The sequence below is a fragment of the Acipenser ruthenus genome, chromosome 29, assembly GCF_902713425.1.
Source record: "Acipenser ruthenus chromosome 29, fAciRut3.2 maternal haplotype, whole genome shotgun sequence".
Lineage (NCBI taxonomy): Eukaryota > Metazoa > Chordata > Actinopteri > Acipenseriformes > Acipenseridae > Acipenser > Acipenser ruthenus.
The window spans coordinates 8,276,321-8,303,540 of record NC_081217.1 but is presented as its reverse complement, the minus strand read 5'-3'; the positions used below and the strand labels follow the sequence as shown (position 1 = coordinate 8,303,540).

Sequence of the window (27,220 nt, the reverse complement as noted above, 5' to 3'; positions counted from 1 at the left end):
ATTTTAAAAATAACACCATTTTGGCGCAACATTTATTATTATTATTATTATTATTATTATTATTATTATTATTATTATTATTATTATTGTGCTTTAGTTTCTTACTGATCTATAAGTACCTGGACATGTCATTTATAACACCCTATTTCTAGTAGTCGTAGTAGCCATAGTATAGCTATTTAACTTATACTAGTTGTATAACATGCAGCCGTTGGTTAGCTGGGTGAAGATGATTTGTCTACAGCTAATATCTGCAAACAACCTGGACTGCCCGTAGTGCAGTCTATGTAGTAAATAGAAACCAATGCATATTGCCGTGTAAAATTGAACATGGTTGTGGGACACTGCAGCTTTAAGAGTACCCTTATGGCCAAGAGTGTGACTGGTACTGCAAGGGGGTGTGTCATACAGTATCTAAGCCTACTGAACTGTATGAGTAAGACGTTAATACTTTCACTTCCTTCGCAACCCAAAGAATTGCAGAATGAGAACATTTTTTCTGCATGGCAAAGGCTCAATTCAGTTACTATACATTGGCCTGCAATTCATAGTCTATGGAGGTATGGGGATTTCAATTTATATTTTTGCATGGATCTCTGTTTCATATACTTTACGTGGCAAAGTCACGACATCAAAGGTACAAAGGTCAAGCTTTACAAATGTACTGTAGATCGTAACTAGTTTGAAATGATTTAGTTTGAAAGGTTTGTGGTAAGTCTTTTTATGTGCATATTGGGGTCGATTCAATTGATCTTCGAAATGCGGGGCATAAAATAAATGCTATTCAAATCAGTGAAAAGAAAATACTACATGGAAATAAACTGACTTCCGCAGTGAGTTATAATGAGAGTCCTTTTGAAACTATTTCAGGGTTGTTTAAACTGCTTTCTTTTCCAATCCTGTTTTAACATTATAGTTAACCCTAAGACTTTTCCCCTTGACCATACTTTGCAGTTTTTTGCAATTATATACCTCTAAACTAAAGGCTGTGGATATTTTTCTAAACACTGAATGGCAGTAACGCAGGGCTGTCAAGAGCTCTCAATAAGGGTTCCATTTGTTTTAGTATCTGTACAAAAAAAAAAACAACAACTCAAAAAACACCAGAACGCTGTCATGGTGTTGTAGAGCTAATGGGAGTATAGGACAGAATGGATTTAAAAAAAAATGCCGTAAAAACTGCACTGTAACCCAAGAAGCTCAAAGTATTTAGTTTAAACTATAGATTAGAGCTGACCAGCCAGGCTCATTTGAAGTATTCATATGTAAGGCTGCAAATGGTTCTGTTTGAAATGATCTAAACAGTGGTGGTTTTAAATCTTTCCACCCTTTAGCTCCATATCCTGCTGGTAACCCCCGGTGATAGCAAAATGCAATGAAAAATATTCTGGAAGGAGTTGTGAAAGTGAATATCTTTTAGGATCTGCCAGTCTCTTAGATTAATACTATAGTCCCCACTGTGTTGTTTGACCCTGAAGGCACACTGAAGCTGACGAGCAGTACCTTCCCAGTGTATAGCCTGGCTGGATCAGATGTTGAGTTAACCTGCACGTTTTCAAGCTCCCTGACTCCTCAGCTGACAGACATAGCAGTGGAATGGAAAGCAGACACTCGGGATGGGCAGATGATGGTGTACTCCTTTGATGGGAGGAAAGAAGTATACAATCGAAACGGGTCTGAAGTAAGTCAGAGGAGACTCGTTCTGGGAGATGCATCATTACATTTAAGAAACGTGACAGTTGGCGACGAGGGACTCTATACCTGTACAGTCTTGATAACTCCAGAAATGGCGTTTGGCACAACTCAGCTGGATGTGTCAGGTAATGCAAATCAAACAGTATATATATGGGCTTGATATACAGGATAAGGGTTACAAGAAACCTTCTTACCTCTGTAGCTACCTGAATGCTCCAACGGATAATTGCAGCAATAGGTGGTCATAAATTGCATGGCTTGGAAATAAGTGTCATGCTGGGATTGCTGCATCAAGTTCAGGGGTTGGACACATAATTAGAAGCCATTTACAAAAATGCCTTTGAATTAAGAATACAATTAGTACAGTAGCCTATTTGTCAAGCAGAACATAGTTTGTAATAACTATCTCACATTTATATTGGGATAACTGCATTGAAGAGTTAATAGTGTTTATAAGATTCGCTGTTACAGCTTTCAAGGCCTCAAACATCTCAGGTTTCAGTAAAATAATTCAAGAAACTGGTGTTTGAATTTAAATGTAGACGGTTCAGATTTTCTGCTCTTATTGATAATTGATCTTTAGCTCTGCTGAGTTGATCTTTAGTAAGCTCAGGGTGATGTATTGTTGGCATAGTTCAGTGTAGGATTTATATATATATATATATACTCTTGGTCTCTTGATTACTCTGAAAGGACGTGTGAATTTCATGGTTTATTTCAGCATCGTTGCAGGTCCACCCCACAATGCTGCGCCTGTACCCTGGTGGAAATGACTACTTTCAAGACAATAATACATTTCTCATGTCAGAATTGTGCGTGAATGGTTTGAGAAGCATGGCAGAGACTTCTTGTGTTCACCACAATCTCTGTATTAATCGAATTGAGCATATCTGGGATGAACTTGAACAGTGTTCCTAATAAAGTGACCAGGCAGTGTGTAAAAAGAAAAACCTTATACTTTTTTTTTTTTTTTTCCTCTACAGTCCAGCCGTCCGTAACTTTGCTGCCTGAACTTCCAACCATTACAGTCGGGGAAGAGAGGACGCTGTTGTGTGAAATAAACAGGTTTTACCCAAAGCCAATAGATGTTGTGTGGTTCATTAAGAAAGACTTCAACCCAGAGCAAGAAGCTGTCTCGCGAGACGTCTGTACAGGAATCCCGCTTCCAAATGGAGATGAGACATTCAGTGTTCAAAGCCGTATCACACTGTGGGCTACTGCTAAAGAAAGCGATGCTGTGTACACCTGTCAAGTAAGGCATAAGTCTTACAAAATGGCTTTCAGAACAAATACCACATTAACAGTCATAGGTACGCCAGTTCTGTTTTATTTTTTAGAGATAACAGGGTCATTTATCAGTACATTCAATCATAAAATCACAAAACTAGTGATAGCATTTTTTTTTAAAAAACTGTAAAACTACAAAAACATTTAAAAAAAACAAGGGCAAATGCATACATTTATTGTGACTCATGCATTTTTAATTGTGCACACACTTGTGTAAATTGATTGTCATGTTTCTTTTTTGTCGCAGTCGCAGCATATAAAAGCTACATCTCCCTGTTGCAAGATAGTTTCAGTTGAAACAGAAAAGTTAACTTGTACATCAATTCATTGCCAATGTGACCTTGCTTATTTACCAGAACCAGAACCTGCTTACAGAAGCCCCACAGTGATAGCGGGGACTGCTGCCGCTAGTATCCTTGTCACTGTAGCTGTGCTGGGAGCTGTGTTTATACATTTCAAGTATCTACAGAAAGGTAAGCCGGACTATTCATGCCATTACAATTGCTATACATTTATCTATAAATATCCCATAGGTAAATACACAGAAACAATATTGTGAAATCATTTTTAACTATTGAGTAACATTTTAAACTGTAGGGATTTGTCAAAGATGAAGAAAGATGTTTAAAGTTTGATTATGACTCATTCTGGTATTGATTGATCATGACATTTGATATTTGTGTTATAAAAGTCTTATTCTTTTTTAAACTGAATGTCAAGGCAAAGTGTATTCATGGGAATACAATATTTTCCAAAGTAGTGAAAGCCTATTTTCTATAATACAATGTCTGTATATGTTGTATATATATAACAAGTATGTCAGTTACTACGTACATCCCACCCACCACAGCTGCACATTCAAAATAAGTGCTATCGATGTGATAAATCATGTATTAAGTAGCTTATGATATGAAATGGCAATGCAAAGTTTCCTTAATAGGGATCCCCAGGATAATGTGACATATGTATGAACGGATGTACAGTACACCTTTATATGTCTCCTAGATTGTAGTTATGCCCAATTTTATGTTACACCAAAATTAGATCAGCGATTCTCAAGAAACATGTAGAGATGTTAGCGTGACATGCAGTCGGACGGGCTGCTTATGAATTTTTATCAGTTCCTCCCAAGGTCTCTGAAATTCTAGTCCCTGAAATGATATTCGGGAATGAGACAGTTACACTGATCTGCAACATCAGCGCGTTCAGACCTAAACAAGTCCAAGTGAAGTGGTTACGACTGTCTCACAACCAGTCTCTGCAAGAGAAGGAACACTGCAGCAGCTCAGAACGCATTCCTTTACAAGAGGATGGTGAAGATTTAAGTGACATGGCTGTGAATAAACCCTTAAAGCACGGGAGACTGTACAGCACTGTGTCCTGCCTCCGTATTGTCCCAACACTAGATGACGATAACAGAAAATACCGATGCAGAGTGCAGCATGGAAAGAGTAAACCAGTCATTAAAAGCACAACTCTTAGGGTGAAAGGTGATGTTTTTTTTTATCCTTTTAATATTCATTTTCTGGTGACTTTTTAAAAATAAGCTTAAAGCACCCCTGTGGCTTCAATATAGTCCTCGTATCTAATCTCCAAGTTAACCTGCCCCCCTGCAACATGCTGCCCCTAGTGGATGTAAGAAATACAGCAGTAGGTATTTGTTCCATCCATTTGGGCCATTTTAGGATTTGTATAGGGTTAGATAAATGAGGTTTCTGTGCTCAAATTATTATTATTATTATTTCATAATCTTTCTTCTTACTCCTTAGTTCGACCATCCTATTGCCAAATAACTAGTTTGCCTCACATTCCTGAACCAGGAAAACAATTGGTTCTGTGCTGTCGAACAGAGCAGTTTTACCCCCGAGCCATTACTTTGAAGTGGTTCCGAGATGAGCTCCTGGTGGAGCAGTTCACTCAGTTCGGTCCCTTCCAGGACAGAGGCGGACTCTACAGTGTTTGGAATCAAATAGAGCTGACCGTTTCAAAGAACGACCACAAAGTTGTCTACACCTGTCGAGTATACCATGAAAGCTTTACTGGCTTTAAGGAACTCTCCTATCGCATTAATCTGCAAGGTAAAGTGTAGCAACACGAATTGCACAGTACCTCTTCTTTCAAGAATTGTTCCTAAATTGTGTTAACTTGACATTTTCACTGCTTCCCTTATTTTTGTAGAGTTCAACTTTCCATTCCTTAACTTTGAAAAGATGCATAAATGGTGAGAACATGCCTGAAGCTTGTCTTAATTGTTCTCCTTATGGGGGGGATATAGCAGGCTAATAATAGTAATATGATTTAAAAGCTTGTTTCCACCACATAAGCCATCGATGCAGAGGGGAGCAACTTCTGGGTCCACTTAAGCTGGAATGACCCGCAACAGGAAATTGTAGGAGACATTTTCAAACAATTTCCACCAAGACCGTTTCGATTGAACTTTGAACATAGTGAAAATTGCTTGAAAATGTTACTTTTAATGAAAGTTTCCTCAAGACTTGCCAGACAAAATTGCTTGAAAGTTTCCTGGTGTTGCATGAACTTTCGACAGCCCCTTTCCTACCCAAACGTCTATTTGCACATTTTTACTTGCAATTGACAGCTCTGTTCAGTTTACACATTTACGGAAGCAATTCTGAGATTCAGAAGTAATTGCATTTCTAGGAAGCGAATCTGGTGAGGTTATCAATTTTGACCTTCCTTGGTGTAAAACATGATGAATTCTAAAAATCGGTGGGTGTTTTACTTCCTGGAACGTTATAATGTATGATGTGTACAGATACCAGATAGGCAGCACTTATTTTTAATTTGGATATATGTCTTGTAATTTGTGTGGGCTGTGGAGTTATGAGTCACCAATTAAAAGGAAGAGTGAAAACCAATATTAGTGGTTTTTACCTCATACCACGAGAATACTCCCTTAATAAATATTAATGTCAATTTCTACTGTAAGTTTCTTTTAATATGGGTTATAATAACTTTTGAGCTGCCAGAACTGACATTTCATTTTTATAGTTTCATCTACGAATTTGTGATTGAGAATGTTTTTTAACCTTATAGCACAAGGACAGCTTTTTAATGATCTAAACTGTCAAAACAATCATTTTGCATCCCTTACTGTACATATTGTATCATTTTTTCCCCTTGTTCTTAGGAATGCCTCCTGAAGTGTTATGGATCACCTCCGACCCCGCACAACCAGAAGTGGGGAAAGAATGTACATTAAACTGTCACATGAATAACTTCTGCCCTGACACCATCACTGTAAAATGGTTGAAAAATAACCTCCAGGTAGATAATGGAGTTTCTAGTTCCCCATCAATTCTCGATACCAACGGACGGTATTCGCTTTACAGCTTCCTGAAGCTAACTCCGACAAGGGACGATCACGGCAGTGTGATCAAGTGTATCGTTGAACACAGCGCTTTAACTAGCTGTGAAGAGAGATCATACAGGCTTCATCTTGTCAACTGAAGTTGTACTGTATAAAAATACCCGCCATAGCACTGTCAATCAATAGTGAGGCCACCATGGACAGCCGGAACTTGGTGTTTGAAGTCTTGCACATTGTTCTCCAGATAAGCATGACCCATATAGCCATCACTTTAAAGACCTGTAAAACTGTAAAACATTTGCATAACAAATTAATCAGATATATACATGCAAAAGTGTTGCTGTATATAGCAGGCCTGATTCAGAACAAACAACTGGATTAAAACTGTAAAGGAACATTAGGAACATTTTGTTTATCTCTTTAAAAAAAAAATTACTCTGGATAAAGATTGCTAAGTGATTTCCTGCGCATGTTTTGTTATGCTTTTAAGATCAGAAATAAGTGCATTAATGAGATACAGCGGGAACTATTTATGTTAATATTAGGTTCAGATCCAAATGCAAATATAATATAAATAATATAAAACAAGTATAATAGATCTATCTGACAACCAAAGTTGTATATGGTTTTATATAAAAACCATGTAAAAAGCCATGTCTTTATTTGTAGTCATTCATTATGGGCAATTGAAATGTCATTTCTGAAAAATAAATATGTCAAATTAGTTAAAAGGCGGATCACATCATTTGCTTAAAACAGAGTGCAACACATGTATTAAGATTATACAAGCTGTTTTGTGGTACCATACTTACTGAAATTGTTAATATAAACTGGATTTCAAATTGGGCTTGATTTGAGTGGTATTCCATGTACTGTACCTCTAAGTGGTAATTGCACTACGCTGTTCAACATGCTGTTTGCCAGAAGAGGGGGCTAGTGATCCTTTTCTGTGACAGCATAGAGTGAGACAGATATAATCAAAGATCTGCTGGGTGTAATCCAAGCCTACAACCCAGGGTGCAGTGGTCCTTGTCTATGTATGAGGAAATTTATATATGGATTAGAACCCCAATCTGACATCAAGAACACTGAAGCTGAAAGAAATCCACACTATTGGTGTGGGACATTTTATATCCATTTTACCCCAGTCACATCCCTTGCTTATCAGATATCTTGGTATACCCTGGAACAAATCATCTCATATTTAAGTACAACCACCATGAATGTGTTATTTTATAACATACTTTGCCATGATACTAATGTTTGCTTGCTTGGGTGCCTATTGTTTCCATGTGTTGTTCTGTACTACAGTGTACTGTCTTATCCTGGCCACTATATTCCTTCAGAGATATCATCTTTCTTGAGTTGACTACAGCACAGGTGATTAGATGTTATCCGGCAAAAGCTGGAAGCTACTGAGGCTACAGGAGAAGATAAGAACAGAAGGAAATGTATGAACGAGAGGAGCCATTGGCCCATCAATGCTCCTCTGGTTCCTAGTAGCTGGTTTATCTTAAAACTGTGTCAAGTCAGGACTTAAAGGCAATCCATGTCATACCCTCACTGTGTAAAGAACGGTTTACTACCCTCTGTCTTAGATCTATCTCCACTTAATTTCCCGCTGTGTCCCTAGCCCTGGTTTGTCAGCTGCTTTTATGATTTGGTAAAGTTCATTCAAATGCTCTCCAATGTTTTTCTTTTGTTTGTTTGTTTTAGTTAAATTGATTAATTGCCTTCAATATAAGTGTATTTATTTATAATGTCATTAACTCGTGGGTTGTCAGTCAACACACACTTGTGTGATACATGTTATTAGTACATACTAAAGCTAACCGTATCTGCTATGTCTTTCTGTCTGCCCATCTGTATTATCACGAGTGCTTGTCAGAGCACCCTGTTTGATCTGTCCTGTGTAAGCAGTGCTACATGTCTTTCCTCATTAATCGGAGAGTAATATAATTGAGCACCAAAGTACAAACACTGGGGGGACAATGACTTATTGATGCGTTGATGTTTATCAGTTTATTTATTTCAGGTCGTTCAGACAAGCTTTTCTTCACCTGTGTGCCCTTCTTTCTACACAGTTGAAGAACGGCTTGTCTAAGTAAACCGCTTTTTTTTTATTATTTTTGTACACTGCAGAAGTTTTAAAGCTGTTTCAACAGGTTCCTGTACAGTATCGAAAAAATATTACGACCCCACCTTCAGGGCTCGTACTTGTTTATGTAAATCATCCGAGTCGGTGGGTACTTCACATTAATCCCTTTCTGGTAAGTCAACTTGTACTGTAAACCAATACAAAGCAGTGATTGTCTCAGTTAATTTCTTCAGAAGTGTTAACCAGTTACATCTCCTCACACACTTTGTTAATCTTCTCCACAGCCTTAAACGAACTGATAAGGGAGCAAAAGTTGCTCCAAACTTTATCTGCTGCAGCCGGCAGTAACGCATGCTCGTTCAGAATTGACTTCACTAGTTGGAAGTTGCAAGCTTGAGATGGAAGCCGTTTTATCGTTTGCTAAGAAACTTTGGTGCGTAAAGAGATTCATTATTTTAATTGTAACGCCCCTACTCCTTCTTCCGCTGCTGTTTGCTCTTCCACTCAGGGTGAGTATTATTTATTTTGTATTCTTTTTTTTATTGTGATTTTTTTTTTCATATGGGTTTATGATGCACTCAGGTGTACAACAGAGAAAATTTGTTTCACAAACACCTGAAACGTGCATTTGACTTTAAAATTCTACTTGAGGTTATAATGTATTTTATAATGTTTTGGCGCTGTTTTATCTATCAATCTATCTATGAATTTAGTTAGTTCGTTTAGATGTGTATTTCACTATATCTCTAGAAACAGTTGTTAAACCCAGATCACAATTTATAATGCTGATTGAGACAAGAACCAGGCTTTAAACCATTTATAGTTTATTTTCCTAAGAAAAGAAAAAAGCAGTGCTCTGCAGTATCTCTACCCCACTTTACTACATTATTAGCAAGACATACTTTTTTTTAAGTTTAAGAAAATGTCAATCCCTTGCATATTAATTTAAACAGCCCAGTTTAAGATATACTTGTATTGCGGTTGCTTGCACTGGGTACTTTGTCACTGTCCTCTAGTGCCTGAAAAACACCAATGAGGGTCATATGTTCTGGAGGATAATGTGTGCCAAAATAAATAAATAAATACATAAATACATAAAAAAAACGAACTAAATACATCCATCCATCGATAAATAAATAAAAAACGAAATAAATACACAAATAAATAAATACATAACAAACCAAATAAATACATACATAAATAAACGAAATAAATAAACAAAATACATTACATAGATAACTACTTATTTATTTTTATTTTTTTAAAATTTTTGGCACACTCTTTTCACTCTGGTATTTCTCATTAGCGTCAATCATACTGGAAGGGCGGGACAATACCGTTGGTGCGTTCAATTATCTACAAACTGGTCTGCCAGGTTTGAGTCCGCGTAGACTCGAAAAGATGCAATAATCCACCTTCACTGTAACGCCCTTCATTATAACAACCCTTCGGCTGTAATGAACTGGCCCCTGCATACCAACTAAACAATAAAAATAAAAATCGATAATGTAAACACACTGTCAACATCCCAGCCTGTAGCATGGAGCCATCTCCACAGTGAAGCCACCAAAGGGCACGCCTGTGGAACATTAAACAGTGTCTAGAATCAACCAAGACTCAAGTAGTTATATCAATGGGATCTAAGTTATATCAATGGGGTCTATTTGCATATTTGTTACATTAAACTTTTTATTTTATCTACACCTCATTTATTCACAGTGATTATGGGGTCCTTTGCGCCTTGTAAATTGCAAACCATTCCTGCGTTTAGTTGTCTGAGTAGGAGCGGTTGAAGCTGGCACTATAATTGTATTATTATAATTGTATTGTATTACTGCGAATGTCCAATATCAAAACAACTTCAGCCTGGTTTTACCGACCCCTATTCAACTTGACTTAAAGCACATTAATCTGTTGTCGGATAAGATTCCTAGAAGTCATTGTATTGCACGGATTTGTAACACACAGAAGAAAAAAAAGATTTTTGCTAGAAAATGCATCGTTCTAGTTGGCGTCGTCCCTTGATTGCACGACCCTGCATAACCCAAAGGCAAAGTTAGTAGATCATCGATTCACTTACCGTATTGTCCCGCCCTTTCAGAATGACGCTAATGATAAATACTAGAGCGAAAAGATTGTGCCAAAATGAAAAAAATAGAATAAATAAATACATTTTCTATTCAATGAATTTCGATTTGTATTTGTTTATTTCGGGGTTTTTTTCTGTATTTATTTATGTATGTATCTCATTATTTATTTATTTATTTATTTATTTATTTATTTATTTATTTATTTGTTTATTTGTTTATTTGTTTTTTAATGTTGGCACAAATTATCCTCTATAATATGTGGTCCATGTTTAGCAAGATAACCAGGGTGATATCAGCATTCCTGCAGATCCCTATAGCAAGTTACCTGACCATGGCCTCACAAAATAAATATCCCCACTCAGGGCACCTGACCTCACCTCTACCACTTGGCAAAAATCCAGCCGGGGGACTTAGTGAACCGGTCCACATCACAAAACCACGAATACAGCAAACAATAAAATGCAAATTACTGTAGCACCACTATCACTGAACATATAATGGTCGTTTTTTTTCATGGACTAGTTGCAGTGCCTGAAAGCATCTTTATAAATGGAAATATAAAAGATAGTTTTCATCTCTGAGCCATGTGGAGTTCAGGACAGTTGATGCCATCTGCCTACCTGAATAACTGAACAGGCGATACACGGACTCCCTGGCTCTATGAAACACGGGTGTAAACCCTATTGAAATGAACATTGGTTTCATTATTGGACTTGTTCTTTCCAGGAAGGGAAATGCCTTTACATAGTTCTTCTGATGGCTGTATTCTGGTGTACAGAAGCGCTGCCCCTTGCTGTGACGGCATTGTTCCCTGTCTTCCTGTTCCCCCTTCTTGGAGTCTTGCCCTCCAACAAAGTCTGCCCGCAGTACTTCCTGGACACCAACTTCCTCTTCTTGAGTGGCCTTGTGATGGCGTCGGCCATTGAGGAGTGGAACCTGCATCGGAGAATTGCTCTGAGGATCCTCCTGATCATGGGCGTGAAGCCAGCCTGGTGAGAACATCCCTATCTGTTTGTAGTACCATCTACTGGTTGGCAAGCTTCTGGCATACAGCTTAGAATTGTGTAAAAGATAACTGAGCTAGGTAACTGAGCAAACATTATTATAATTATTATTATTATTATTATTATTATTAATTATTTATTTCTTAGCAGACACCCTTACCCAGGGCGACTTACAATTGTTACAAGATATCACATTATTTTTACATACAATTACCCATTTATACAGTTGGGTTTTTACTGGAGTAATCTAGGTAAAGTACCTTGCTCAAGCTTACAGCAGCAGTGTCCCCCACCTGGGATTGAACCCACAACTCTCCGGTCAAGAATCCAGAGCCCTAACCACTACTCCACACTAATAATAATAATAATAATAATAATAATAATAATAATAATAATAATAATAATAATAATAATAATAGGTCAGGGACAATTGTTCATGTTTGATATTTGTTCAATTTCAAGTTAACTGGACAACAAGTTAAATTCATGCCTACAGTAAAATATATTTTTTTAAAAACCCAAACGCTGGCACACTATGAAATGATCTATTAAAGAAAGCAGTGTTAAATGCTCTTCTGTACAGTAGAATGAGTGTCTTTCCAAACGGAGTGTGTACATCCATCACGTGTGGAGCATCTGTAATCCAAAGCCCTGGAATTCCAGTTATGTCAGCACTGTGTTGTTACACTAAGACAAACAGGAATGTTATATGATAGGGAAATATATGGGATAGTATAGTAGGGCACTGTGGGGCTATCCTCTCAGCTATCCACTGCTTGTGGTGGAGAAGGGAATGTGGCCATCAGGACTGTTCACTCTCCACGTTTCCTTTGTATTCCACGCAACTGTTGTATTGAGAAATTAGTGATGGTAAAATGAGTGCACACAGTTCCAAAAATACATGGCAGGGGCCCTATGCTTTAAGATAATACATTGTGTGCAGAGTGTCTCCTATTGGATAAGAGGTGCCATCTCGTTAAGTTTTGGTTGAGAAGAAAGAAAGTGATGCTAAACCGTTCTGGCAACTCAAGTGGGGCGAAATGATGTCTCTTATAATAAGTGACACTCTGTACACTATGTATGAACTTACAAGAAATTACAAAATATTGCACTCAGGAACTTGTGTTAAAGATAGAGGCAGAGGCAGCTATAAAGGCATTCGCAAATTTGAATGCAAGGCATTTAATGAAAGCTCAGAATTGTTTGTATTTAGCATTTTCCTTATTTCATTTTATTTCATTTTTAGGCTGATCCTGGGAATTATGTTAACAACATCATTCCTGTCCATGTGGCTGAGCAACACTGCCACCACGGCCATGATGCTACCCATCGCACATGCCATTCTCATAAGTCTCTTTGGAGACTTAGATACGCTGAAGGAAAACTGCAAAATAAAAGACAAGCCAACTGGTGAGTTCAGTTTTACCAAGGATACTTTACTCTGTGCCCATCTTCCTTTGTTAAGATGTGTCTCATTTGACTAAGCTCAAAGCAAGGTTAGTCAATGGGTGGTCCATTCTCTATGGTGGTGATGTATGGACAACCTCTAATGGTATATGAGCTATGGGTATTACTTGATTATGTGTAGATGTTGGTTTTGGACTAGCAATGCACTTGTGGTACTGTGTTATTTTGTGATAATATATTCTGACCCATATACATAAATATGGCAGTATTTTACAGCAAATACATTATTTTCGTGTGTACTACACAGGCTTAAAGATGTGGAAATGCTGCTGCAAAAAGACACTGTGAACTTAAGTTTTGCAATGTGTAGCCAAGTGAAAAGAACAGGGCATGGTTGAGACACAGCAGGCAATTCCTTTGATGCACTTCCAGAATTCAAACTCATCTGTCGTTAATATCTACCTAGACTTTTAAACTGGATGTTCTTGTTCAGCAACGGTTACAGAACAGAAGCATGCTTTCCAGTAATGTTTACTTGTAATATGTAAACCAAAATATAAACTTTGGACAACAAGATGTTCCATCACCTTTCTTATTCAACTCAGGCTTCTCAAATTATAAAGCTTGTGACAACACATGAGAAGGCAAAAATGTCTCCTCCTATTTTCTCCTGCCTATCAAACCTACCTGCCTATTTAAACCTCGTCACAATCTATGTTCTTTCTCTTGCGTTTGCTTTTTTCCTCCTCCCTCCTCCTCCTCCTCTATATTTCACTTGCTGCTTTGCCTCTGCGCCGGTCTCCTCTATGGGGGGTTAGTGAATCTCACTTCCCAAGCCTCGAGTTCTATTTACAGCTACTAATGCCTTCGTTCAAAAACGGGGGTCCTCTCCACAGCAAGTCAGAGGGGACCACTGGCCACGCTGTTCTTTCAAGACTCATGCGCTATTTTCTTGTCTCACCCAGAGACTCTATTGTTTCTCTCTCACTGTACCAGTAAGAGCTGTAGTCATCTACAATCCTTAAAGTCCAAATACTAATTCTATCTTTCAGGTACCCCAGCAGGCGCACTCCAGTGCCTGGTCTTAAAGGACTTGCCTCACCTCTTAGAGGCTGGCTCCTGGAGGCAGGGATTCTCTTTCCTTCCTTCTTTCCAGGTTATGAACCTTTCCATCCTCTAGGGGCATGGCCCGGTCCACGAGGCAGCACCTCTAGGATTCTCCGCAGAGTCAGAGGATTTTTCTGTTTTTCAGAGGGTCCCGGAGGCCAATGGGGCAGACCTCTGCAGTAGGAGGTTCTTGCGGTATAATGCCCGGACCCCGTCCTTTGCCCTGGCCCGCATGCCACTAACAGCTCAAACCTTCCCTGGCCAATAGGCCACTACCAGTTCAAAACAAGCACTCCTGGCCCGCAGGCCATCACCATTCCCTCGAGGCTAAGCCTCTAAATACTAAGCTACATTCCTCCTGCCTGTGAATCTTCTGTTAAAATATTTACTTACATACCGCTTTGTAGTTTTCCATATACATTACTTATTGAAAAACTGACAAAAATTTAAAAATGTGTTCAAAATCTAATCATTTCAAAATCTAACATGAAATACTGTACTACTATTATGGCTTCTGGTAAACTTTTGCAACATCATTTTTTAGTTCCTTTGATTACATGATGTTAAATAAAATATCTAAATGTGTGCTTTCATTCTAAAGTCACACATCCCTATGGCATGCAATGCCCATAGTTATAGAATGGAAAACAAAGCAATATACAGTGCCCTATTACATTTCTTAACAACATGCTTTTACATTCATTAGGTGAATCCCAGAGGAAGATGCACACTGTTCCAACTGAAATGCAGATCTTGACACTGGAAGAAAGGTACACAAAACAATTACAAAATGATTTCTACATAGTGATTTCAATTCTTCTCTGTATCAAACCCCATTCATATCTAATTTACAGCTTTGTGATTAACGTAGTCTTATGAGACAAACTTTGTCTACGTAAACACTGTATACCTCAGTTCTCACCTAAAGAGTAGACCTTTGTGGTTTATTTCTCTTGTGTGAACCAGCAAGAATCTTCCTATTCTAGGTAAACACTGAAACATTTCAGAAGACGAATATTATAAGATCCCTTAGAAACGTTGACCACAGCAATGCACAGCTACAACCTGGTAAACTAAACTACGAATGGAAAAGCTGCCAGGAACAAAATGCTGGCCAACTTCTTATATATTTTGAGACAAAATATTGCACTGTGATCCTTTTTTCTGTGGACCTTCTGAGATTCTAACTTGCTTTGCTTAAAGGCAGGATGTGCCAGACAAGTTTGAAAGCCTGACTCCTGCAGAAATCAGGAAAGAAGCTGAATACCAGAAGAATGTGTGGAAAGGTTTTCTCATTGCCATCCCCTACTCTGCTAGCATTGGAGGCACGGCTACCCTTACAGGGACAGCACCAAACCTGCTTCTGGTGGGGAGCCTGAAAAAGTAAGCTGCTGAATAATATTTACACTCAATTTCAATACAGTAAGAACCTGCGGTAAACCCCAGGTGGTCCCTCAACAATTTCAGACAACTACATCAATCCATTTTTACACAAGTTCCTACTGAGAAGATAATGATCACTCATGCGATCGCCTAATCACGTCGTGCCATTTACAGTGTTAATATTGCATTTTAAAGACATTTTTGTTTTTGGTAAAAGTGTAGCACAGTATTTTTTGGCGTGGGTCTTAAAAAAATGCCTCATTGTAAGAGCTGATGGATTATGACCACAGGTATTATTATTATTTATTTCTTAGCAGACGCCCTTATCCAGGGTGACTTACAATTGTTACAAGATCTCACATTATACAGATATCACATTATTTTGTCTAACAAGCCACATGTATAAACACGAGATGTCCTTTCCTCTTTAATGTATAAATTACTTCAACATTTTTGGTCACATGCATATTTTTGGCAACCTATGAATGTTCAAAGTCTACAGGATTAAAGTCACAATCCTGTTGTTTTAAGTTTTTTTCCAGCCTGTGATCTGATCAACTTCGGGTCCTGGTTTGTCTTCGCATGCCCTCTAATGCTGCTTTTTCTGTTGCTCGGCTGGCTATGGATATCTTTCCTTTACGGGGGGCTCAATACAAGGTAATGCTAAGGGCTGTATTCATCTTCAACTGCTTTTAAACTATGAACAGTTGTGCACATGCAGCAGATGACTGTGAGAACCCAACACATTGATGTAGTCCAGTCTTTAAAAAACTACTGCATGGGAATTAATTTCCAGTGTATATATATATATCCTTCAGGTTAATTCTCTGGTATTGTATACTGTAGATATTCAAATGGGATTTGTTGACTACAGTATCTGTTTGTACGTAATCAGAAAGTTAGTCTTAGCTGTGGCACACATCTTGCTGGCTCCCACCTTGAAGCCTTCTGGCCACTCTGTCACTGAGTGAACTAACAAGCCATCAACCTGTTACTAACTTCAGCAGCTGGGGGTTATGAATGCCACGTGTAGCCTCTGTTTTGGCTCCAAGAAGCAAAATAAAAAAAATAAACACCAATAGCTAATATGTTAAATGTGGACCTGTGAGGTCTTTAATATGTAAAACCTACTTTTAAACTTTATGTTAGAGGTAATTTTTGTAGTAACAAATATTTTATTTTTTTAAGATTGTGTCTGAAGAAGAAAGATTTCAGAGCAGAGGCAGAGGCGAGAGCACGAGCAGTGATAAAGGCAGACTATGAAAAGCTGGGGCCTATCCAGTATGTATAGCCCCTAATGCTTCTACAACTTAATATGTGATTGTTCTGGTTGCACAATAGAGAAATATATCCTTTGTACTCATGATGTCACTATGGGTAGCAGAAACTGGAATCTGTTTGTGCTGCTTGATTTAGTAGATCAAAATGTAATCATACTTATAATGATAATAATCAACAAACATACAAATGAAAATTGCTACCTTTACAACATGCAAGGTTTACTTATTTGAATGACTTCACCCTCATATTAATTCTACTTGAAGACAGTGGGAAGAACATTAAAGCGAGGGTGTTTAAATCTGCTGCTGTATCAGTGTAGTCTTCATTCAACAGCTTCTAATTGTGGTTTCAATTGCCCTGCAGGTTTGCTGAAGGAGCAATTGCATGTCTTTTCTTTTTGTTTGCTGCTCTTCTTTTCACAAGAGATCCGAAATTCTTTCCTGGTTGGTCGAAGCTTTTTAAAGCTGGGTAAGAAGATCAACCCCTTTTTTAACTGTACAGAGAGAATGCTGATCTCCACCCACCAAGGTGTGACTTCACTGTGGGTGGGATTGCTGTCCACTTGGCTACTCTGACCTTGAGGGGGCTAAAAATGAAACAGTATTGATTGTATTGATGATCGTAATGTGATGTAATTTCTATCTAATCTTATACAAGCCATCTGATACAAACTAGCTGTCACAAAGAAGTTTCAGATGGCTGTATTACATCAATAATACATCATACTATATAGTACCTAATCCAATCAGGTAGACAGATCCTAATAGTGTATTGTATTCTCAGAATTCAGTACTTACATACAATATACATACATGCTATATTATCATGGCACATGTATAGACTGCATACCTGAAAACAATGCCTATGGGGATGACTTGATGATTTTAAAGGATGCTGACAACCAAGCCTCTCCTTAAAGTATGAAACACAAGAAGGTTATTTTATGCAGCACACACCTGAAAGACACAATTGGATTACTTTGGTAATGAAAGAGACCTGCGATGATGAATGTCTCAGTCAGGAATGTGTGATTGAAAAGCCAGTGAATATTGCAACCTGGAGGTAACTTGCCAATGAGCCCCAGTTACACACTTGTAACAGACCAATAACACTGCAAAGATCTGATGAGCATTTCAAATTAAAAAGTCAAGACAGTTAGCTGGCAATCTTCACAGCTTCCCTGCAAATCTATATTTATCTTCAGATGTTTTTTTTTGCTGTTTCAATATGTCCAGGAGATGTCACTTTTAACAGTATGCCTAGAATGACTGTGAGTGTATGCCAAGGTATATCTGAGAATGTGTATATGAATAGACACAATGGGGGTTTATTTTCAGATCACCTGAAGGCTTCATTGCTTTCTAATATGTCACATAATGTTGTTGGCTGCTGCATTTTGAAGGAAATTAAGGTGGGAGACGTGTTTGTGTACACTAATTTATACAGATCGAAATTATACAGATCGAGTATATGTCACCATCCTCTGTACTCAACTGTCTGTTTCATGTGGTATATCGTGGTTATTTTGGCCACCATCCCATTGAAAGAGTAGGACAGTGTGTAAACACAATCAAAATAGCAGAGGTAGTCTTGTCGAATTCTAACATTCCTCACATTGCTTTTCCATTGAGCATCACTGATGATTAATCAACAGAGGACAATACACCTTTTTTCAATCACTGTTTTTAAGCAAAGATTTCCATTCCAGTTTTTTTTTCTTTTTTTATAGAATGGAACAAACACGGCATTCAGTATTTTCAACACGTTTATTCTATTTTTTTAAAAGGAGGAAAACGGCAGTCATTTGTACAGTGTCAGAACCAAAACGCCCAAGTAATACATTGTAATTCAAGGACACTGAAGCAATGGCAGGTTGCTAGTTTCTCATTCTGTCCCATTAATATGGAATGTTCTCCTTTCAAAGGGTACACGTTAGTGAAATTAAAGACTGGCGTAAGCACTTAATAAATAGTAAATTAATGCTAGTTGCAATGGCATATGAAACAAGTGTGGTTTTGCAATTTCATACATTGTTTTGCCTTTGGGTTTCTGGACATAAGAGCATTATTTTGTTCTGTTTCCTGTTTACTGTAATAAATGGCAAGCAGCTACTTGAATTCAGTGTACAATGATTTCACTGTTAGTATTTACTTGAAAAGAATTTGAATAGCTTCCCTCTTTACATTATTGATCTCTTTGTAGGTTTCTCTCAGATGCTGTTACCGGTGTTACCATAGTAACAATATTGTTCTTCTTCCCGTCGCAAAAACCTTCAATTAAATGGTGGTTTGATAAGCAGGGTAAGTACATATTTATCTCTGTCTACTGTTACCCCTTTAACTATTAAAGGGGTAACAGTAGTATATAATAAGATTCATTACAGATTGTAACCCTAAAACCCTTTCAAAACACACAATATACAATCTACAGCTGTGGCCAAAAGTTTTGCATCACCCTATGGAATTAACAAATTTAGCTTCATAAAGTCGAATTAAACATGCTGAATAATGTTACGTTAACATAATGAATCACATACCGCTTTCAGTTTTCCGTATACTTAAGGGAAAACTGACAAAAATTGAAAAATGTGACATTTCGAACATGAAATATTGTACTACTATTATGGCTTCCAGTAAACTTTTGCGATATCATTTTGTAGTTTATTTGATTAATGTTAAATAAAAGATGTTTTGTCTCAATACTAAAATGCTAGGTGATGCAAAACATTTGGGCACAGCTGTATGTACTGTATACAGTATGTATTTTTTTTGGTTTGAAGATCTTACAAGTTACCGTGTTGAAGTGGGATTTGTTCGAGCCCAATGATTCTAAGCAGTTGAAATATTCAGGGTTACCGGTATGTGTTGAGATTAAAGAGCATCAGTTTGTGAGTTTCCTATGGAACAGTAGCTCTGCACTCTCTTGGTTTATAGGATTATACTAATCATTCAAAAGCATGCTGATTGCCACATTGCAACACTTGTTCTGCAAACAAAAAAATAGCTAGCAGTGTCATGAGCCCTTAGCAGCATGTTGAAAAAACAAATTGCTAGCTGTTTTCCTGTAATACGCAGCAGAGATCAAAGGACACACATTTTGTGTTGTAGGAAAACATTATTCAAGTGTGTATGAGAGAAAAAACAACATCTGTTCATAGCCCTTTACTTAGAGCTTTCAGCAGTTAAAGATTTCCAGTCTGGAGATTAAGTCCTTGTGCCTGTTATATAAGATCTACCGTAGTGCCAGCTATATCAGTTAGATATAGTTTACAAACTGTGGCCACTACCTGGATTTTAACAGGGAGGGGACCATAACTGCCCTGCAAACACTGCAGTTTATAATAGTTCAGTAATGAGTCTGTGTTGTGTAATCTGAACTGTGGTCTTTTATTTGGTGCCATTGTAATTTTCACATTTTCTTTTAAATCGTGTTTTCTCAGCACCAAATACTCCGAGTCCACCGCTGTTGTCTTGGAAGAAAGCCCAAGAAAGTGTGCCTTGGAACATAATCTTGTTGCTCGGAGGAGGTTTTGCAATGGCTAAGGGCTGTGAGGTATTCTATTAAAAATGCTTAAATAATAAACTCTTTAACTAATAATGATGTTGGGAAGGTTTTAAAGATGTAGTATCTTCATATACTCACAAAATAGTTCAGAAATACAATAACTTACACTTTATTTAGACCCATTTAAGAACATTTGTAAAATCTGGAAAAAAAATAAACGGCCATTCCATTATTGTAAAGAATATGATTGCTATCAGAAATGTAATGCATTTCTATTAAGGTTTGTGGTTAAGACTGTAAAATCTAGTTTAACTATACCTCTCAGAACTATATTTCCCATCATCCTTTTGCTCAGTGGTAAATCCATCTCAGTTACATATGTGAGCAGGAGGATGATGGGAAATGTAGTTCTGAGAGGTCCATGCAGGTACATGGGACATCTTGAGGCAGGGAATGCAATTTAAAAGTTTTAAAAAAGTTAGCAACACATGGGAACATGTAACACAATAAAATAAAAAGGTCCTTATATACCCTTTAAAAGCCCATTTAGTTAAATTAAATCAAATTTACTATTAACAGTTGTGATTGAGATACACGAAAGACTTAACAGGTATCAATTGATTTTAGTAGAAAAGGTGGGGAAAAATCAGAAGCCCTAATTATGTTCTATCACCCAGTATCAACTGTTAGAAGTCTTAACTATAGTTTAGAGCCACATTTTTTTTACTGCCTTTAGCCTAATTACTGAAGGCTTTGGTCAGTTTACTAAAGAACCCTCTATTTACATGCCCAAGGACAGTGCTGGATAACCCGGCCTGCAAGACCTGCAAAAGACCACTAAAAACAAGTGAGGTCAAACATAACGTCATATAGGACAACACCGAGGATGTCTATGTGACTAGAATAAGTCTCACCATGCAGGTACACACACAGTGTGCCCCTAGAGTCACATTACAAAAGCACTGCATTTCTTTGCAGTAAAGAACAATTATTTAATTACGATGAGGGGTGGTCAGTTCTGTTTGATTTCTTAAACGTTTACATTTGGTGTGGTTTATAATGCATCAACATACTATATGACCTTATTGAAAAAATGTAAAAATCAATGCAAGGAAAAAACAAACAAATAAGTAATTCCTTCAATTTAATAAATTGTTGCACATCCCTTTCCTATGTAGTTTTGAAGACATCTATGTATTCACAACATTGTATTTGGTACTACATTAGATTAAAGAAATCTGTTTCTGCAGGCCTTGCTTTCAGATAGTCTTGCACTTTCATTTCAGTGTGTCCCCATCCCTTTATTTCCTGTCAGTTACCAGCCATCTGCTTCCCCTAATGGCAGTCAAGCTTTGCAGCCAGTAAGATGCTTGACCCAACACTGCTGAGGTGAAATGACCTAGGAAGTACAAGTGTAATAGATTTCCTGTAGGTCAAGACAAGCAAACTGATAACTTTCTTTAAGTACAGTAAATATATGTTAGCAATAGCATATATTTTTTTTTTAAACAGCACATTTGTGACCCATATAGTGAATAGAAGTGAGGTATAATTTATGAAAGTATTTTGTTAGCTAGAAGCATTATGGATGACCATTGTGTTTGTGTGTCCTGTTCCATTGCTCGCTGTCCTGCAGGAGTCGGGATTGTCCAGCTGGATTGGAGGCCAGCTGCAGCCTCTGGAGAGTGTGTCCCCTGTAGTGGCGGTCCTGCTCATCACAGTGGTTGTGGCCTCCTTCACGGAACTCGCCAGCAACACAGCCACGATTATAATATTCCTGCCCATTTTAGCAGAACTGGTAAGCTTAACTTGTTCCCATATGTGACGGAAACCCGTCACTGTTTAAAAGAAACAAAAGCTTACTCGGAAGATGGGTTAAAGGTCAGCCAGGGTGTCCTCGGCTCACCGCACACCAGCGACCCCTGTAGTCTGGCCAGGCGCATGCGGGCTTGCCTGTAAGCTGCCTGGAGCTGCGTTGTCCTCCAACACTGTAGATCTGAGGTGGCTGCATGGTGAGTCTGCAGTGTGAAAAGAAGTGGTCGGCTGACGGCACACGCTTCAGAGGACAGCGTGTGTTCGTCTTCGCCACTCCTGAGTCACCGCAGGGGTGGTAGCGGTGAGCCGAGCTTAAATATTAGTTGTATATTCAAAATTGGGCAAAAATAATAATAATAAAAAAAAAAATGGCGGCTACTAAATAAATAAAAAAAACAATTATTAAAATGTACCCTTTATCTTTAAAACTGCTTTTCTGTCAGCGTAACTCAAGAATATGATCTTATATTAGGATTGATTGTACATACTATATTGTGTTAACTTAATAATAAATGATATTTGTTAACCAAACAGCTATTTAAATGATACTGTCAAGTGGAGTCAATCAGCAAAATATATGTCAGTTGATTGCTATGCATGCACAACTTACAGTGAATTGATGTCCGGGACAGGGTGTTTTTCTTGGCTGACGGATTCAATGATTTAGAGATACATTATTACTGGGTTTTTGTGAAACACAATCAAGGAACTGTATCTGCTATGTCATTCAGCCATCCATACTGAATCCACCACTTCTGTAAAATGAACACACATTTCACAATTGTATTACTAGGGACTGTTGCTCACGCTGAATGCACATTAGTTTAGACCCATCAAAATGAGAACTGCGGTCAGAATAATGCCTTTTCTTGAGCTGAATTAAATACTATAAATTAGCAAGTTGCGTGTAGTGTCTCTGATTACATAAGATGTCACCTTGTGCAGTTCAAACTGCAAAATTATGTCTTATTTTTGAAAGACACCTGTCTCACAAAGTATTAACAAGGGCTTCATCTCCTGAATGGAAATCTTTAACTGCTGAAAAAGCAAGTAGAGCGTTATCAACACATTTGATCCTTTGATTTGTTCTACCTCTTGCAGGAAATAAGACAACAAAGACAGCCAGCAATAATTACAAAAAAATAAGTGTACTCAGGAACTAGTACTAAGCATAACTTCAGAATTTTGCAGCTTTTTCTATGCACTGGATGACATCTGTACACAAGATCAGATGGACTGAAATCACAGCAAATCCTTAACGATAATAGGTAGATTTTTCATACGTGATTTAGAATTATGTAGCACAAAAAAATGGAAAAATAATTGAGTAATTGTTTTGTGTTTTTACTCTGCAGGCAATGCGTCTACAAGTAAACCCTTTGTATTTAATGATCCCTGGGACGGTGAGCTGCTCATATGCCTTTATGCTACCGGTTTCCACACCACCCAACGCCATTGCTTTTGCTTCGGGGCATCTAGTGGTTAAAGATATGGTATGTAGCCTTTAAATTATAAAAAGAATGTCCATGTATTAAACTTTCCTATCCATGCTTTGTTTCTAAGAGCATTTTTACCATGTTTGCCATGTGATGGGTCTCTGGTATACTGTAGAGGTATGTAAGGTCACAGAAGCAGTAGAATTACAGTTTGTATCCAAATTACATGAACAATGTATTCTGCATATTCATTCTCAATCACTCCAGTTTTGTGGGGGTCCAATTGAACTCAATAATAATAACGTGCTGGCTTATAGGATTATAGAGCTCATTAAGGCCATTACATATTAGGATAAGAGTAGGTCTGTGCCACACTGCATGTTGTTCTCCCAATTCATTAGTGGCTACGTGAAAAACACAGGGTGATTCAAGCATTATTACTATTTGGCCTGTCTGCATACTTTTTATGGAAGGCCTCTGCTGCATTACAAGTGCTTTGTGTCTTGGTGCTACATAAGGAAATGACACAGGATTGTTCGGTGGTTTTCCTGCGGTGTGCTGTGCAGGAATCTCTGTGCATATGAGGGTGTGTGGTACATAGAGCAGCAGTTTGAGCAGGTGAAGCGTGCAGCCAGGTATACTGAACTATGTCTTCGTTCTGCAGGTGAGAACGGGAGTGGTGATGAACATTATAGGGGTCCTTGTTCTGTCCCTGGCGATGAACACTTGGGGTCAGTACATCTTTGATCTTTCCACGTACCCGGACTGGGCTATTGTACACAGCGCCAACGCAACCAGAGCTCTGCCAGACATATACGACCACACCGTGAAACCTCTCAATTTTACGTTATAGCTTGCACAGAAATGTATTGAGCAATAGTATGCATTAACAGTGGAATAAGTGAATCAAAAGACAAATCTGAAGGTACATTTTAAAGATTGCTTACACTCAAATCTGAACAAATCATATTATTTTACAGTGACATATGCATTTGAGGAAGGACCAAAACAGTATATATATATATATATATATATATATATATATATATATATATATATATATATAATATATATGCCCCTCACACAGCTCTTCTGTATGGATAGGTAAAAGGCCCGCTGTTTTAAAGAACAGTAAACTCTCTCTTTATAGGCCTCCTCAGTATAAACAGCTTCACAATTAAGAACACTTTTTTACAGTCTCAATTTGCTGCTATTACCATCAAACTACAAAGATAAGCGGTTCAATTGTATTTTAAAGTGACTTCAGTGTTAGCGCCTGATCAGGATAACTGGTTCATGTCACATTGTTAGTTTTTATATTGATATAAATATGTTGATATATTTATGTGTATGTACAGTATGTTTGTATGTGTGTAAAATTGTATTAAATATAATAAATCAAAGTATGAATTTGCTGTTTTTCTGGACAGTCATTTTAACAGATAGCAAAACTGAAAGATAAAAGTGCTAGATACAACCTAAATTATATTACCATATACTGTCAAAAAGTGTGTGTGTGTATTATTGAGAAAGCTTGTCATAAAATGTACAATCATATGTTGTCACCCCAGTTTTCAGATTTGTGGTTAAATTATTGTTAATTTTAATATCGGCTCTGGTAAAATTAAGACCAGACTGTACAGATACATTTACCAGTTAAGTGACTTAGGTTTACTTTCTTAATTCATTTTCCAGAGGGAAATACAATCTAAAATAAAATAAAGAACACTGTGCAACTCTGCAGTCTTTGTACAATTCCTTCCACGTAGGTCTGTAAGAAATGTAAACCTGTCTGGCATTTAAGCCTCCTTAAATACCTCAGTAACCCTCTGACCTACTCTGTAGCTTAAAGCTGCAGTCTTCCACAATCTTTTTTTTTTAAATGATTTATCATAAGACATGGCTGAAAGTTAAACATGAACATTTGAGATAAGCGCTTTCAACCAAATTTCAATATATTTCAAAGTACAAAAAAGCTTTTTCTGCGGTGGTACATTTTATTGGCTGAATATGTACAGTACATGTTACATTGCAGAATTTGTTTGATATTTCAATCCATATATTAGGAGCATTGTCTGGAAGCTGATTTTATTATCCTCAAAGTATGTCCCAAGAATGGTATTGAATGATTGCATACAGCTGATAACATGTTTCTATGTTAAACAGACCTTTCAGTTAACGGCAGTTGGACTTGAAACCTGTAATGGTTTACTGATAGAAATAACGTAGATGTGCTTAACCCTCAAACACTGTTTGAAAAGCTTAGGTTACTCATTAAGGTTACACAGCATCTTATCAAAACCCAGGTTTGACGACTAAATTGTGTATTTTACGCACTGAAAAAGAAAAATTAAACAAAGATAGCAAGCAATCTTTCATTAACTTACAGTACAAGCAAAGAAGCCGGTTTTAATATTTGTGCAAGTCATGGCCGTGAAGCAGCTTTTTTTTTGTTTGCACAATTATTGAAAAGTATGGATCTAAAATAAAATAACAAAAAAATAAACCTTAAACAGACTACAAAATACAAGTACGTTTATCAACACTCTTCTGACGCTTTTGATACATTATTTAATTGATTGATTGATTCATTCATTCATGTGTGTAAATACAAAGAGATTATTTAATTGGGAAAATAACTACATACATGTACATGTTAAATACATTTTAGAAATGTATGGAGTTCCATCCTCACAATCACATTGTTGTGTGTTCAGTACATGGTAGTGTCATTTCATTTAGGCAACATACCTGCATTTTGAAATCTTAGTAAAACCTCAGACAAAGTTTCAATGAGAAATCTTTCTAGATGTCTTCTCGTTTTCATGGCATCAGTTTTAACGTATTTCATAAGATACAGTACTGTGCAATTGGAATCAAATTAGGTTACGCAGCGCAATTAGCTAAAATTAATGTCAGTGTATTACTACAATGTAGGGAACACTTGAACTGGTCGAACAGAAACAGCGGCAATGAAAAAGTCATTTTACCTACACTGCCTTTTTCTGGTCTCGTGGGATCCCATTTTGATCTTGTTAAGAAGTTGTAACCATGTTACGGCAAATTAAGTGGTTCAGATTTGCCAGTGCTGTTACTGAAACTGAGATTCTATAATTGTCCAAAGCTGATATCCTGAATGTGACAGGGGCAGAGGGCATGAACACTGTGCGGGGTTTAGCGCTCTCCTACAAAACTCCGAATTTGCACAGAACTCTGGCAAGTGGAAGTGCCTGAGAGGAAGGGATTTACCAGGTCTTCAAAACCATGGGAAAATGTGAACGATTCAATTGGTTACTGACGTTGCTGACACTGCAATATACTGGAAATGGGTGAGAAGGAGCCCTCGCAGTCAGCTTCAGGACTCCAGAGAGAGTGTGAGCGTTTCTGCACTCTGAAACTCCAGCAGTACTGTTTGTTTGCCGATATGCTATCTCTCCTGGTAGTAGATTTCATGTGGTTGGAAATTGGTTAAACAAAGATTACATTTTGTATAGTGGCATAGAGGGGAACAGTTTAAAGTTGATGCACTCTGTAAATACTTGTGTTGTGTACTTCAGCCTTAATGATTAACAGGCACACAAACATGGTTTTAAAATCTTTGCTTCAATTTGATTGCAAAATATGTTGCACCACGCAGATTGTAGATGATTCGAGAAGCAAACCGTGAGCAACTAAAGATTCTACAAAAGATCCAAACTTGATGTATGAACAGCATTGTGGGAGCAGCTTTTCCATTTAAGGATACCATCACCAACATCTGCTGTGTGTTTACTTGTTATATA

General features: G+C 37.6%; 1 protein-coding gene across 3 annotated transcripts; it reads left to right on the top strand.

Moving 5' to 3' along the window:
* The first annotated feature begins 101 nt into the window (after positions 1-101).
* On the top strand, positions 102-25,167 carry LOC117432393 (Na(+)/dicarboxylate cotransporter 3). Of its 3 annotated transcripts, XM_059003986.1 has the most exons (14): positions 8,320-8,583; positions 8,696-8,920; positions 11,228-11,493; positions 12,752-12,915; positions 14,726-14,789; positions 15,223-15,402; positions 15,934-16,059; positions 16,591-16,683; positions 17,047-17,151; positions 18,886-18,983; positions 20,123-20,235; positions 21,824-21,985; positions 23,358-23,495; positions 24,103-25,167. In XM_059003986.1, exons 2-14 carry the CDS (start codon positions 8,810-8,812, stop codon positions 24,289-24,291), a joined length of 1,809 nt encoding a protein of 602 aa, XP_058859969.1. In that variant the 5' UTR covers positions 8,320-8,583; positions 8,696-8,809; the 3' UTR covers positions 24,292-25,167. The 3 variants fall into 3 exon arrangements, 2 of the variants coding, with proteins under 2 accessions (XP_058859969.1, XP_058859970.1); XM_059003987.1 differs by lacking the exon at positions 15,934-16,059; XR_009309280.1 differs by lacking the exons at positions 11,228-11,493; positions 12,752-12,915; positions 14,726-14,789; ... (7 more) ...; positions 23,358-23,495; positions 24,103-25,167 and adding exons at positions 102-560; positions 1,479-1,820; positions 2,679-3,005; ... (1 more) ...; positions 4,104-4,472; positions 4,752-5,060 and having other exon boundaries at positions 6,134-8,583; positions 8,696-8,805.
* The last annotated feature ends 2,053 nt before the right edge of the window (positions 25,168-27,220 follow it).

Bases quoted from the DNA above. Each gene is read 5' to 3' on its own strand.
- LOC117432393 (XM_059003986.1), top strand. From the start codon at position 8,810: ATGGAAGCCGTTTTATCGTTTGCTAAGAAACTTTGGTGCGTAAAGAGA. The intron at 11,494-12,751 runs GTGAGAACATCC...TTTCATTTTTAG, and splicing joins ATGGGCGTGAAGCCAGCCTG to GCTGATCCTGGGAATTATGT. The intron at 12,916-14,725 runs GTGAGTTCAGTT...TACATTCATTAG, and splicing joins AATAAAAGACAAGCCAACTG to GTGAATCCCAGAGGAAGATG.